The following is a 13904-nucleotide window of genomic DNA, read 5'->3' as shown; positions in this document are numbered from 1 at the left end:
CCTTTTTTTGCTTTTGGTGAATGTTGAAAAAGATGGAAAATCATGGATTTTAAATGCCTTGTTAAAACATTTTATTCTTCTATTTTGAATTATAACACTCTTCATCCAGAATATGATTATTGTTTCCTGGAAGTTGTTGGTTATAGCATGGAGGGGTGTTGTTGTATTATTTCACTCAGTGTATTTCCCTATTCAAGTTGTTTTACGTTTCAGTCAAATATCTGTTTAGTTGGTTGTAACACACGGTTGTCACAATCACATTTGGTACAGCCACCCAACAGCTGTTTTTAGACTTTGCAGAGGAACAACCACTGTAAATTGGAGTCCAGCTACTCTGAGACTTAAGTGAATATCGTGCTGAATGTGACTGGATGTTTGTTTATCAAACATTTGTATTTGCACTGGATGTACATGTCTGGTAAACTCTTTCCTGCTTTCCTCTGAATAGTCTTCATTGGAGAAGAAATAAACTCTTGAGGTCTTTGTAACCTTTATTGCTTATTTTCTTTTTCTTTTCCTCTTGTGGACATGTTAAAGCAGTGTTATACAATGAAATGAATGCACAAATATACACAATATATTCCAATATATCAGAGTGTACACAGATAGTGTGATGTTTCACTAGAGGGCACCACATGAAGCTTTTAAAAGGGTAACCATGATTTGTAAGGGGTCTTCACTATGCTATATGCTTCTAATGCTTATAGGGAAGCTAGTTATTTAAGTAAGTTATTCAGATAGAGAATATAAAGCGACTTGGATCACATGTAGTAGTGTAGAGGAAGTATATACAAGGAAATTTGACACTGAAGAGAACAAAATTACAATTTTTAAACTACTTAATCAGGAAAATAAGTTTGCCTGTGTTTATCATTGCATTAAATGCCTGCAGTTCAGTTTCTGAAGAATTCATACGATCAATCATTTTGCGTGTGGGTAAAGGATTTCCCTGTGCAGATTTTGCAACTGGTTCATTAATTTGCACCGTTGACTGCTTGGAAGGGGAGTGAAGTCTATGTGAACTATGCATCATACATTGCTACACTATTGACAGTAGACAATGGACTTTTTTTTTGCCTGTAAAATTTTGCTAATGTGACCACAATTTTAGAAGATTCCAGATCCAGTCACAATCAAACTATTTATTGTCAATCTAAACAAAGTCTAAAAGAGCTTTTCTAACCACTTTCCTTCTCACCTGTTTGCCTGTTATGAATGCTTGAATCAGCCAAAAGAGCACTCCACTTATAGGTCGATATTTTATAGCTTTTCATTAAAACTTACTATTGATTGATTTGAATGCAGACTAATGACAAATGGCATGTAATAGGGCTTGCTTTTTTCGATACAGTTCTTCAGAAAGTGCTGGAGGGCTATTAATACTAGCTGTTCCTGGCAGTCCAGAGGGATACTCGTGGGGCTGGATACAGTTTCAGCTGCATCTGTGGGTAAAACGTCTGTGTCTGTGTACTGAGACGATTGAGACATGATGCACACAATGTTCACTTGTATTGCGTTCGTCAACATACCAGCTACAGTATCAGATACTACATGATTTATGGCCGTTCCGATTTAGGAATCGTTGAGAAATTATATTTACTTGTTCAATTTCACTGAATTTTGCACAGAGCTTTATTTTTTAAGTTTGTCACGCAAATAAATGTATCACTTTTTTCCACTAAATCTTACTGCTTAAGACACAAATAACTTTTAATTTGTTTTAAATTATGCATTTTTAAATGCTTCATCCGCACCACTAGGTGCCACTAAAGCCCAAGACTACAGCATAGTCCAACATAAAAATGACTGAATGTACCTTTAAGTATCATATTTTTGTACAGGTAAAGAAAAAAAATATCAGGAGGAGCCATTTACATTACAAAAACTCAAAACTCAAAAAAATCCAAATTTTGCCTCAAAATTAAGCTTTTGCCTGAGAATTGAGAGAAACGTAAACCTCCAATAAAATGACCAAGAAGATTTGCTTTGAAGTTCATTCACTCTCAACCAACACTTTCATGTTGAACAGGACACACTTCAAGGCTTCCTTCCAGCAGATCCGACCGTAGCTCGACAGCAGACGGTGTCTGCAACTAAAAAGGGCAAGTCTTAATCAAGGTCTGTAATCATAATACCATCCAACCTTCCGGATCTCCAATCTCAGGTTTCACCCCCTTGCTTCATGCCATGGTCTCCTATCAGCGAAAACATGGTCATCAAAAACTCATCTGACACCCTGCTAAAACCGGTGACCATAAAACCCCGAGAACTGGCATAGTGCCTTGCAGTCGTATTCACTTTCTATGGAGGATGCCTTGATCTGTGGCAGCTAAAGGTGTCGAAGTCAGCAGCAACTTAGCACTCACACTATGGACCTGCTGAGCCTCAGTAGCAGGTGTTTCTTAGCTTGTTTCAACAACAAAAAAGACACCTTATACGTAATAATTAGATGTTGCTGCAAACAATCTTGTGGTCCATTTAGGTCACATTAGAATAAGTTTACATGGGATAAACATTTTGAAGAGGCTGATAATTTAGAGGAAAATCTCTCGGCAGTCGTCCTCCTGTCATCTGAAGCTATCATCGCTCATCACACATATATCAGCCTGTCACCTCTGGCTCAAAGGCCATCGCTATATTAGCTATAAAACATTAGCTCTAGTCACTGGTAGCAAAGTCTCATAGTTTCTAAAAATGAATAATAATAATCTTAAATGGAAGGTCCAGCCCATTTTTTTATAGTTAAATTGTTTTTTCTTGCATGTCATTTTACCCTTTTAACAGTAATTGAAAAAATAAACTAATTATAAAATATTACAATTTATTGTTGTTGTTGTTGTCTATAAATAACTAATAATAAAAATCTATATAAAATGATATCTATAAATAAAAACAGAAACAATTTGTGACTGTACATATTTTATATTCCTGAGGTCATATAAATGACTTTGTGTTTATTAATACTATATTATTATAAATTAGTAATACTATATTTTATTTGTGTGTATGTATATATATATATATATATATATATATATATACACACACATGTAAATATTTTTTTAATATATATATATATATATGTATGTATGTGTGTTTATATATGCATATAAATATACACAGTACACACAATGTAAACACAAACTTATTTTGGATGTGATTAATGAATTTGACAGCGCTGATTTCTATATAGTTTTAATTTATATTTATTTCAGTTTTACTCTGTCATTTTAGTAGTTAAACTTTTTTAGTCCAGTCAGTTGCCAAGGCAACATTTCTCATTTTCTTTCAAGTTTTTCATCTAATATTTATATTTAATTTTATTTCAGCTGTATTTCAAAATTATAGTTTTATTTTACAACACTACTTATTTGTCATATTTGTAACTTGATAGTCCAGTTCTCATTCACTTTGGCTGTCCAGAAAACAAGGCAGCCTGGACATTCACTCGACATTCAATGACATGAGGGTGAGTAATCGACATAATTTTGAAGTATCTCTTTAAGATGGAATGTGACCTCACATGCAAGTCAACTACTGTGCCAAAACATTAGTATGTGAATGAGTACGAATTTGTCCCGCTATTACACACACAAGAGTTTTTAAGGTACTATCACACACAGGGGATGGTAAAAGTATTAAGCTGCCTATTAGACATGAGTTTGTAATATGAGCCGATAAACTGAATGGAGACGCTAGCGGGTAAACTCATCAGAGCTTTATTAAGCCACGGGAAAGGCTCTTATAATATTATATACAACTGCACAGAACCGGAGAGTAACTTTTATTGAAGATTCTGAGATTGCTGAAATTTGAGGGCCTAGGGGTTGTCATACCTGAAACCATGATAAATTCCTTGCATGTATCGTCACACACAAGGTGGAACGTGAGCCGATTCCTCAGGAGCCTGACGCCATCTGAACATTGCAGGAATTCCATGCTGACGTTTGGGTGTGAATGGAATGATGATATCTCATCCCACTGGGCCGTCCTTCACTCACATGGCCAGTGATGGTGCCATTTATTAAGATGGCATATTGCTTACTGTCAGCATTTTCCTCTCATGGGAATCCCTGGCCTTTTCTGCCCTGGCTCGAGGGATTTGCCTGTTTATTGGGTCCATCTCCAAGACTCAATCTGCTGTTACTGATTGCTTGGAAGTGCCTTACTGATTTATGTCTTTTTATATACATGCATATGCAGAGTTATTTTTAATGTCGTGAGGTAACAGTGTTGTAAACTTCATTAATAAAAAAGAGAGATACAGCTGCAAGTTACAACTAGTATCCAACAAAATGGCTAACAGACTTGCTGAAAGAAGGAAAAATACAATTCTACATGAAATCATAAAATACAGCTAACCATATAATTGTATATCCTCCTTGGTGTAAACAGGCCCTTACACTTGTCAAAATGGTCACTTTCATTATTATATTAAGTTATGTTAATAATGTTAATGAGAACCCCTGATGTAGAGGTTCCTGACTGGCTGTGATGAAAATAAAGTTATCATTAATCATAGCTCTGGTCAAAAATAAACAAACAAACAAACAAGCAAGCAATAGAGAACGACTCATATCAAGCCAGTTGACCCAGACAACTTTCTGCACACAGGTGTCGGAGGTGTGGTGATTCTCACTCTCTCTCTTTCTCTATATCCATCAGCACCAATGAACCTGAGGCATCATCACATTTCTGTTTGGGGCCTCATGGTGTTAGTTGTAAAGTCGTCCAGTGTAACCGCTGCTAATGACTCTTCTTAAGGAGTCGCCCTGTGCGGATGCTCAGGTGTCAGTCACGCCAGCATTTTCAAGTTCAAGAGGCCCAGGCTGGAGCAACACTGCGAGAGTTTTTGGATGTAGGAAATAAACTGTTTGGAAGCATAATAATAATTCAAATTAATCATAATTATGAGTGAATGGGTCATTTCTGCAAAAGCCACAACAATAGGCTATAGGCTTTCACAAACATAAATGTTGACCTAGGCCAGGGGTGCCCAAACACGGTCCTGGAGGGCCGGTATCTTGACCCATATATATACTGTATATATATATATATATATATATATATATATATATATATATATATATTCATACAATAATAAATACAATGTCTAGTTCTAAAGTCTTCTTCAAATTACAGGGTCTAACTTCGTGCCACTAAGGTTCAAAACACGCGACCCACATTGCTTCAGTGTACCAATAAAAGTCAGCCCACCCTTTGCTGTCTTCAGCAGTCTGAGTGCTACTATATCTGTTTGAGCTCTCGGCTGAGCATGCTGTCAGAATGACTTCTGTTTCTTTACACCAATAGACTAGTTTAAAAGAGTTTTCCAAACTATTAGAAGGTAGCTTAGTAGCTTTGGGCTCTACCTCCGTCAGGCTGGAGCTATCGGATCCAAAAAACTGGTGGAGTGGCGGAAAGTCGTGGAGGCAGAGCAGACAACACTCTCGAGGGGCAAAAATGTCCCAAGAGAACCACGATGAGAGTGTGGACCACGCGGCCCCCTTCCAGGACGTCTGTGAAGTGGAGCCCCCTGACCAGGAGTGCTGCACGCTCGTCACTATCAACATTTCAGGTCTGCGTTTCGAAACACAACTTAAAACCCTCGCAAGATATCCGAACACATTACTAGGAGACCCAATTAAAAGGATGCGGTTCTACGACCCGGTGAGGGACGAGTTCTTCTTTGATAGGAACAGACCGAGTTTTGATGCGATCCTGTATTACTATCAGTCTGGTGGGAGGCTTCGAAGACCCATCAACGTGCCGGTTGAGATCTTTATGAACGAAATTACATTTTACGAAATTGGTGATGACGCCATTGATCGTTTTCGAGAGGACGAGGGTTTGCTGAAAGAAGACGAACGTCCCGTTCCGTCCAATGAATTTAAGCGTCAAATCTGGCTGCTGTTTGAGCATCCTGACAGCTCTGGTCCAGCCAGAATGATCGCTATAGTATCCGTAATGATCATCCTGATATCCATTGTTATCTTCTGTATAGAAACTTTGCCAGAATTTAGAGAGGATGATCATGTGTTCAACAACCACCTTGCGCCGAACGGAACGTCTGCTGGAAAAAGATCTAGTACATTCACGGATCCATTCTTCTTGTTGGAGACCATCTGCGTCGTTTGGTATTCCTTCGAACTGTTTGTAAGGTTTCTTGCATGCCCGAGCAAGCCCGTCTTCTTCAAAGACATCATGAACGTCATAGATATTGTGGCTATTCTTCCATATTTCATAACTTTGGGTTTGGACCTTAGCGAGGTCCAGTCAAGCTCACAACAGACCACGTCTCTCGCCATACTGAGAGTTATCCGCTTGGTGCGCGTCTTCAGGATTTTCAAGCTCTCGCGGCACTCCAAGGGTCTCCAAATTCTCGGTCAGACCCTACGAGCGAGTATGCGAGAACTTGCACTGCTGATATTTTTCCTAATCATCGGCATTATATTGTTCTCCAGTGCGGTGTACTTCGCCGAAGTGGACGACCCGGAATCGTCTTTTACCAGTATCCCAGACGCGTTCTGGTGGGCGGTTGTTACCATGACTACTGTTGGATATGGTGACATGTACCCAGTGACGATAGGAGGCAAAATTGTTGGATCAATGTGTGCTATTGCAGGAGTTCTTACAATCGCCCTGCCGGTACCAGTAATCGTGTCGAACTTTAATTACTTCTATCACCGACACCGAGAGCACAACGAGGAGGAGCAAGAGAAATACACGCACGTAACGTGTGGCCGCACGTTGCCTCTTGTTTGTGACCGAAATAAAAGCGACAGTAAACCCTCGCTAGTGAAATCAGAGCGTTCAGACGACGACGACTGGAATTCAATAAGCGTATTCAATTTCAGTCCATCAGAGGAAAATACAGGCAAACTCACAGATGTGTAAGAACACCGAAAAGAGCTCAACGCGCGCGCATTTATGTGAGTATGACATTAGTCTTGCTGTGTGTAGGCTATAGTTTTGGGTTTCTTGTTTCTAGATTTCCAATTCTAGATTATGACTGCTTGAACTTTATTGGTCAGAGCCGTTGTTGGCTAGTTAAAATATGTGACCTCACAGTTGAATTCTACATTCGTGCGCCATGCTTCCATCAGTTGTTTGGCAACCGTAAACGGCCAGTACACTGAAAGCGCCCGAATAACCAGGTTGAACCTTACGGCATCTCAGAATGTTTGCTAACACAAAAAGGCGCGTCGCAGTTCTCCTACTTATGCACTATTCTATATCATTTAGTAGTGTAAATAGTGGGAGCGTGGGAGCGTGTTCACACTGAAAATTCTGAAAAGAAAAGGTGCACTTCAGATAACCCAGTGATGCACTTAAATGGAATGTTGGACACTTCATTTTTTGTACTTGCTATTGGTTTTACTGGAACGTTTAAGATTGTTTTTATTAATGCCATATAATAGAATGATACAATCAGACATTCGATTCAAAAAGAAAAAGACAAAAATATATATAATAAACCAGTGCCAAGGGAATAATAATAATATAGAATAATATACAAGAGGAAAAGGGTGCCATGCACTTTATGCAACAATATCACTTTGCTTACTTTTACAATCATGTAAAATATTACAGTAAAGCTTTTTTAATATGACGAAAAATGGAGTCAGACCATTTCATTTTATAGATGTGAAATTTTCCCATTAATAAAACAATTAAAACAATTGTATAAAATGTTTTATCTTTACTAATTCCATGGTCATTGAAGTGTATAATTATGTCAAACCCATTATGACGTAAAATAATGACTCAGTTGCTTCTTAATTAAATGTTCTCTATCAGTCCAGAATATTTGTGTAGCCTATATATCAGGGTTCCTCAAATATTGCCCTGGAGGTCCAATGCACTGCAGAGTTTAGCTCCAACCCTGATCAAACTCAGCTACCTGTGATTTTCTAATGATCCTGAAGATATTGATTAGCATGCTCAGGTGTCTTTGATTAGGGTTAGAGTTAAACTCTGCAGGAAAGTGGATCTCGTGGGCCAGATTTGAGGATCCCTGCTATATATGATGTTGGGCACTTCATTAGGAATTACATACGGAAAATGACAAAGAAAAAAAAAAGACAGACAAATATACAAACATACATGAAGAAAAGCAAAATAGTAAAATTTAAAACCTCAAAAATCTAGCATTATTCTTATTATGTATAAGGCTGGGGGATGAAATTCAGCTATTTAATTCAAGAAGAAAACTTGGAAGACAAGACAAAACAAAGAAGAAATAGAATAGTTTTGTTTGTGAATTAAAGATTTTGGATACAATATAGAAGTTGGTAACTCATTCAAGAGATAAACGATCATGGTTTTCATAATAAAAAAATTAATTAGTAATTAACTCCTATAGGGCTGAAAATGAAAGCGCTTAAATCAACCCAGAATTTATTCGTTTTGTTACAGTTAAAAAATAAGTAGGCAGCTGTTTCTTCTACTACACCACAGAATGAACATGTCTCATCAACATCAGAATATTCAGAATCTGAAGAATTAACAGGATACATTTTATGAAGGATTTAAAAAATAGACTTCCTTAACTTTAAATAAACAAAACTTGTCCAGCAGAAGCCAGGCACTTCTCCAGTTTAAATTCACACAAAGGATCCCCAGTAGAATTTGGTCCTCGGTTGTTGGACACTTCATGCACTCAACTGTCACAGCTTTCCTTATGTAACGGAGGTGGAGGGGCTATTGGACTCTGAAGTTGGTGACAAAATAACCTTATGCAAATCATACACTGGACTGTTGAGTACATAATGCATAATAAAAGTGTATAGTGTATAGCAGGGGTGCCCAACCCTGCTCCTGGCGATCGACTGTCCTGCAAAGTTTAGCTCCAACTCTAATCAAAGACACCTGACTTTAATTTTTAAGTGATCCTGAATACCCTAATTAGTTGCTTTAGGTGTGTTTGATTAGGGTTGGAGCTGAACTTTGCAGGAGAGTCGATCGCCAGGAGCAGGGTTGGGCACCCCTGGTGTATAGTATGCAATTTGGGACAGGACTTAAGCCTACACTTCAGCTGTAAAATTAAATAAGTCATATTTTATTTTCAACAGAAAATCATTGGGTTTTTATTAATGGCTTAAGAATAGCAAATATGTTAGTAGGCCTATTGCTACAATCATGAACAGGGTATAGGTAAATTATTTGTTCACTTGTCACTCAAAGGGCCAACGTGATTTTATGTGTATCGATCGCCCCCTTTCGGCGGAATTAGTTTTTTTAGAGTACTGCATTACAGCCTTGCAGTAAACACTTTTGAGAACAGATATCACATTCACTGATAGGTGCATGTCTCATTATCCGTGTCACCACATTGATGTTACTTCTAATTGCAGGAAGAAGCAACTGTATGAAGACATTTCTTCTCTATAAAGAAGACAGAAGTTGATATTACCTGCATAAACATGCAATTTGTGTGTATTTTTGCCAGTAGCTAGTGTTTAAAAGGAACAAATAGACGAACATGATACAATTAACTTTTTCAGTTTTTTCAAGTTCAGTTTAAATGTGCATAATGCATATTAAGAGCACATGTATAGGAACTTCTTTAAGTCTGTCTAAATATCATTTAGTAATTGCAATGTCTTCTGGTCCATATCCTTTCCTTAGGAAGGTGTGCTAAATACTGATTAATGAAACATAAAAATACTATACATATTTATATATTTTGCTATTGTATTATGGAGTGACACTTTCATAAACTTTTCTATACCCCTCTGATTATATAATGGTAAATATTACAATATCATAGCACAACAACAGCGATCAGCAGTAATGATAAGCCGAATACTCACAATAAAAATAATAAGGTCATATAGATCATAACACAGTCTTGGAGGTAAGAAGTGGATTATCCTTCACCTGAAATGTTTGTCTTTTCATCCTGAAATGTGAGGCAAATGTTGAATCACAATAATTAGGAACCACAGTTTCCACAAATCCCTTCACTCGATTGGGATGTTCTCCTTTATTCTGGAGGGCAAGGGCAGTGACTGTAACATCGAGCGTATTTTGCAGTATTAAACACGCATTTATACAGATTTCATCAGGCTCCGAAAATTCTTTAAAAAAACCACAAATAAATAATGGCCTTCTCCGCTGCCATAGTTGCAACTCTTGCGTCATCAGAACAGGGCGTTCAACGCATCACCGTTTCCGTTTAAAAAACGTTTTGCACCGTTTTGTCGGGGCTGAACGCAGCCCTGGTGAACAGAAACTTTAGCCAAAATATCGATTAAATACAAATGAATGAAAGATGAGACTGAATGACAGGACGATATACACATTTACCAAAATGAAGGAGCGAATGATTGAATTCACACAGGGGAGTTAATGTTAGAAAGAATGGGGCTCTCCGTTCATGTAGGAAAGTTTGAAATGGTCATAAAGTAGGCTATAGGCTACAGTATTTGCGTATGTGCATGTAGTCTGTACATGGCACTGAGAAATTTTTATTCATTATTGCGATTATAAAGCTATTAATTATCAAGGCTATTTTTATATCGAATGTATCATTTGTGTACTTAAGCATAATTATCAGTAAATATATAAATAGACATATTGGTCCATCGATCACCTATTAATTTACAAATCATCCTCTCAAAACCTCACAGGCCACTACTGATTTTTGTAATGTATTTGTAATCTAAAATTTATTTACATATTATTTATAAAATGTTTTAAGCTTTGTTTAAGTCTTCATTATGTCATTGCCTTGTGAGATATTGTTCTTAAATATCTCTATAATCTCTGCCTTGTGTAATCTGTGTGCTTTAAACATGCAAGAGTTGTACTTTGCATATGTTGCCATTTCTCAGGATAAAATGTAAGTATATGGTCTGACAACAGATGCTTGTTACCTTAACATCTTGTGGTAACCTGCCCACGTGACCACATCAAACCGTGTGAACAAGCTATTTTTCTAACACATTAATGAGGTATGAATTGTTCATTTATTTTTGATAAATAAATATTTTGTCACATTCATAATTAAACGTTGTTTGAATCATTTCTCTTGATAAATTAAGTTTTAAAGTTTTCTGTAAAGTAAAACTTTACATTATGGATTGCAGACCTGAGTGACATGACCGAGTGATCCAAAGTATTGTCCTGTGAAAGATGTTTTCTTTTGTAGTTGTTTATTACAAAATACTACCACGCTGATGATGAAAAAAAAAAAATCTACTGTGGCACTGTAGCATGTTACTTTGAATCACATTGCTCACCACCAGATGTATCTGGGCGTAAAAAGCTAATTGGATGTCCTGCATCATTTACTATAGCAATGGCCCAACAAACACTTCCAATTGAACTAAATTGTGCTTAGTGGATGTCCTTTTTAAAAAGCTTTTGAAGTTGAGGCATGCATTTATACTATGTCTCCAAAAATCAAGATAAAGTAATACGGTCACGGTCAGTTTAAACAGAGCGATGAAACACTTACAAGACTTTACAATTACTCCATCAATAATGTATAACAGGTGGGATCTGTGACACTTCAGACAGCTCTGATTAATGACTACTGATGCATTTACGTTGATTGAACTAATCGCTACTCACCAAAAGTAGCCTACATGGGGAAGTTATTGAACGGCAAAGTGAGGGGAGGAAAGGTGTGCCCATTTCTTATTTATGATATTTAGCAGTTAAGAGTTCACTCACTCCAGCTGCTGTTCTAACAGTGCCTCATAATGAAAACTAGGCCTAGTGCTTGTACTCTGTTTGGCTGATGGACATGCAGGAGATCAACTTGATATATGTTTAATGTCGGTAGCTAACAATTTACCAAGTTCATAAGTCATCCTGTATAGCTCATATTTATTTAGTTCGTTTTTTTTAATTCAAGCTTTTCCCTCTCTGAATTAAGTCACGAGTTCTTTTACATGTTCCTGACACTAATGGGTGGATTTCATGCACCGATCATTCATTCTGGTGGTGTTTGTATCGGTTTGATGATGTTTGTGCGCCACCTACAGGTAAATTGGAGGAAACATCACCGTCCACAAGCATAAAAAAAGATTTTGTATTACTACATCATCATAATTATATTGGATTGTTACATATTTAAAGACATATAAAGGTCAATGATGTGTAATAAATCCATAAAACGTATTAAGTTTAAACGTTTCTGTGCTGAACATATTTTAAGTTACTTAAGTTATTTTTGGGAGGCTTAAAGTAAAAACATGGCTTTATAAAATAAAATAAAAAATAAAACGTCAAATTGTGAACATTCTGAAATGCTGACGTAAAAAAAGTTTTAAAAAAATTTAAATATTAAAAATATTATTTCTTAAAACATTGTCTGCTAAAGTAAAAAGTCACATTTTGATTTTTAATGTGTTTTAATGTACGTTTTGTTCAATAAAGGAGTAACCCTTGGAAAAGCCATATCTGAGAACATTACAAAAGCAATACCTGAGGAATATTCATTGCTTAAAACTGTATGAAAATTATGATATTTCAAGGTGTAAAGGAAAAGAATAGTACTGAAAAAAAAAAAAAAAAATTTATTCCTTCTCTTTCTAGCTTGTACTTATTTGAACAATGTCTAAGATGGTATTGGTATTACAACCACTTCTTGTGTCTGTTTGCCTCTCTTAAGAAGAATCGCTTTATGTATCCCCCAATTGTAAGTCGCTTTGGATAAAAGCGTCTGCTAAATGACTAAATGTAAATGTAAATGTAAATGTACTGCTTACTTAATGGCTAAACCACGTTTTAGAATCATGAAATCATATTTTTGTGGAAATTTGTAGGCCTATAACTTTTCTACGAACATGAATGCAAGCATTGCATTTAGCTATAAGTTGGCACATGTCAGCTGCATCTTAAAAACCTGTCGGACATCATTAACCTGCATGTCAGTGGTATATTCTTGATCAAATGGTCAGTTATACAGAGTGAATATCCCTACCATTCTAAGTGACAGAAATGATGTTGAAATAAGTGACTCGCAAATTCAGACATTCAAACGTTTCAAGACAAAAACATTCTAGGTAATTCTAAAGGAAAATGAAAGTGAGATTTATAAAACAAACTGCCTATATAATCGGCGTATGCTGGAAAACGCTCTAACCGAGTGTGCTGCACAAATCGCCGTCCGTCCGAGTACATACACCCACCCACGTTATTCTATAAATATTCCAACCCCCGCACGATCTAGTCTCAAACAGCACGCATGGAGCTGTGCGGCGTTTTAACTCTTTTGGGTGGAAAAAAGTCGCAGTATTCCACGACAACGAGCTCTTTAGGGAAGTCGTCTTTTTATTGTGGTTATTGGTTAGTGTGGTCTGTTAGTATCTGTGCACATTAGTGCTCGGCGAATCAGATACTGCGCCAGTGTTGTTGGCACATAAATGCTCTCGCGCATTGCGTGGACTTGTGGCCACGCGCGGTCTGCATTGCGTCGAACCCCTCCCCCATACTGTCCTACCCGCCTCTCTCGCTCCGCGTTCTCTCATGTGCAATACAGTGCAACAATATGTTGGGCATGATAAAGGAATTATTCCCTCTCCCCTTATTGATCCCCCCTTTAAGAAGCCTTTCGCATCCATACCCCCCTGTCAGTGTGTCCAGATAAAACAGACTGCTCGTCATATTGTCTACTCGTAAGAGGGAAATTTTGCTGATGCAGTAATGTCTGGAAATGGTATGGTTCGCTTTTGCCCCCTTAATGTATGTCCCGCCTGAGCTGAGCTGCAGTATTACAATTTCTCATGCAGTATAAGCCATTTACACCAAGGTGCCGCCGCACGAGCAGGAGTGCAGGGAGGACGTTGCGGCTACATGTTTTCGTTGAGCCTTTTCCCCCTGCTTTTTGTCTTTTAGCACACGTTTAAATTGAATGTGAAGCTTTGTAATACATCTCAAAGCCATTTTTT

At 37.3% G+C, this 13904-nt stretch overlaps 2 protein-coding genes across 2 annotated transcripts in view; both read left to right on the top strand.

Moving 5' to 3' along the window:
- The first annotated feature begins 5257 nt into the window (after positions 1–5257).
- LOC107576440 (shaker-related potassium channel tsha2-like) lies at positions 5258–9535 on the top strand. Its single transcript, XM_016262618.1, has 2 exons — positions 5258–6932; positions 9357–9535. Exon 1 carries the CDS (start codon positions 5464–5466, stop codon positions 6895–6897), a length of 1434 nt encoding a protein of 477 aa, XP_016118104.1. The 5' UTR covers positions 5258–5463; the 3' UTR covers positions 6898–6932; positions 9357–9535.
- Positions 9536–13781: 4246 nt separating this feature from the next.
- The window catches only part of LOC107574348 (potassium voltage-gated channel subfamily A member 1-like), a 3574-nt gene continuing 3451 nt past the window's right edge, over positions 13782–13904 (top strand). Inside the window, exon 1 of the mRNA XM_016260791.1 lies at positions 13782–13904. This exon is cut by the window's right edge and continues 210 nt beyond it. The gene's annotated coding sequence lies outside the window, so the exon portion shown is untranslated.

Source organism: Sinocyclocheilus grahami, unplaced genomic scaffold, assembly GCF_001515645.1.
Source record: "Sinocyclocheilus grahami isolate Dianchi unplaced genomic scaffold, SAMN03320097.WGS_v1.1 scaffold31.1, whole genome shotgun sequence".
Taxonomy (NCBI): domain Eukaryota; kingdom Metazoa; phylum Chordata; class Actinopteri; order Cypriniformes; family Cyprinidae; genus Sinocyclocheilus; species Sinocyclocheilus grahami.
This window is presented reverse-complemented; position numbering and strand designations above follow the sequence as displayed.

Coding starts and splice junctions, on each gene's coding strand:
- LOC107576440 (XM_016262618.1), top strand. CDS start 5,464: ATGTCCCAAGAGAACCACGATGAGAGTGTGGACCACGCGGCCCCCTTC.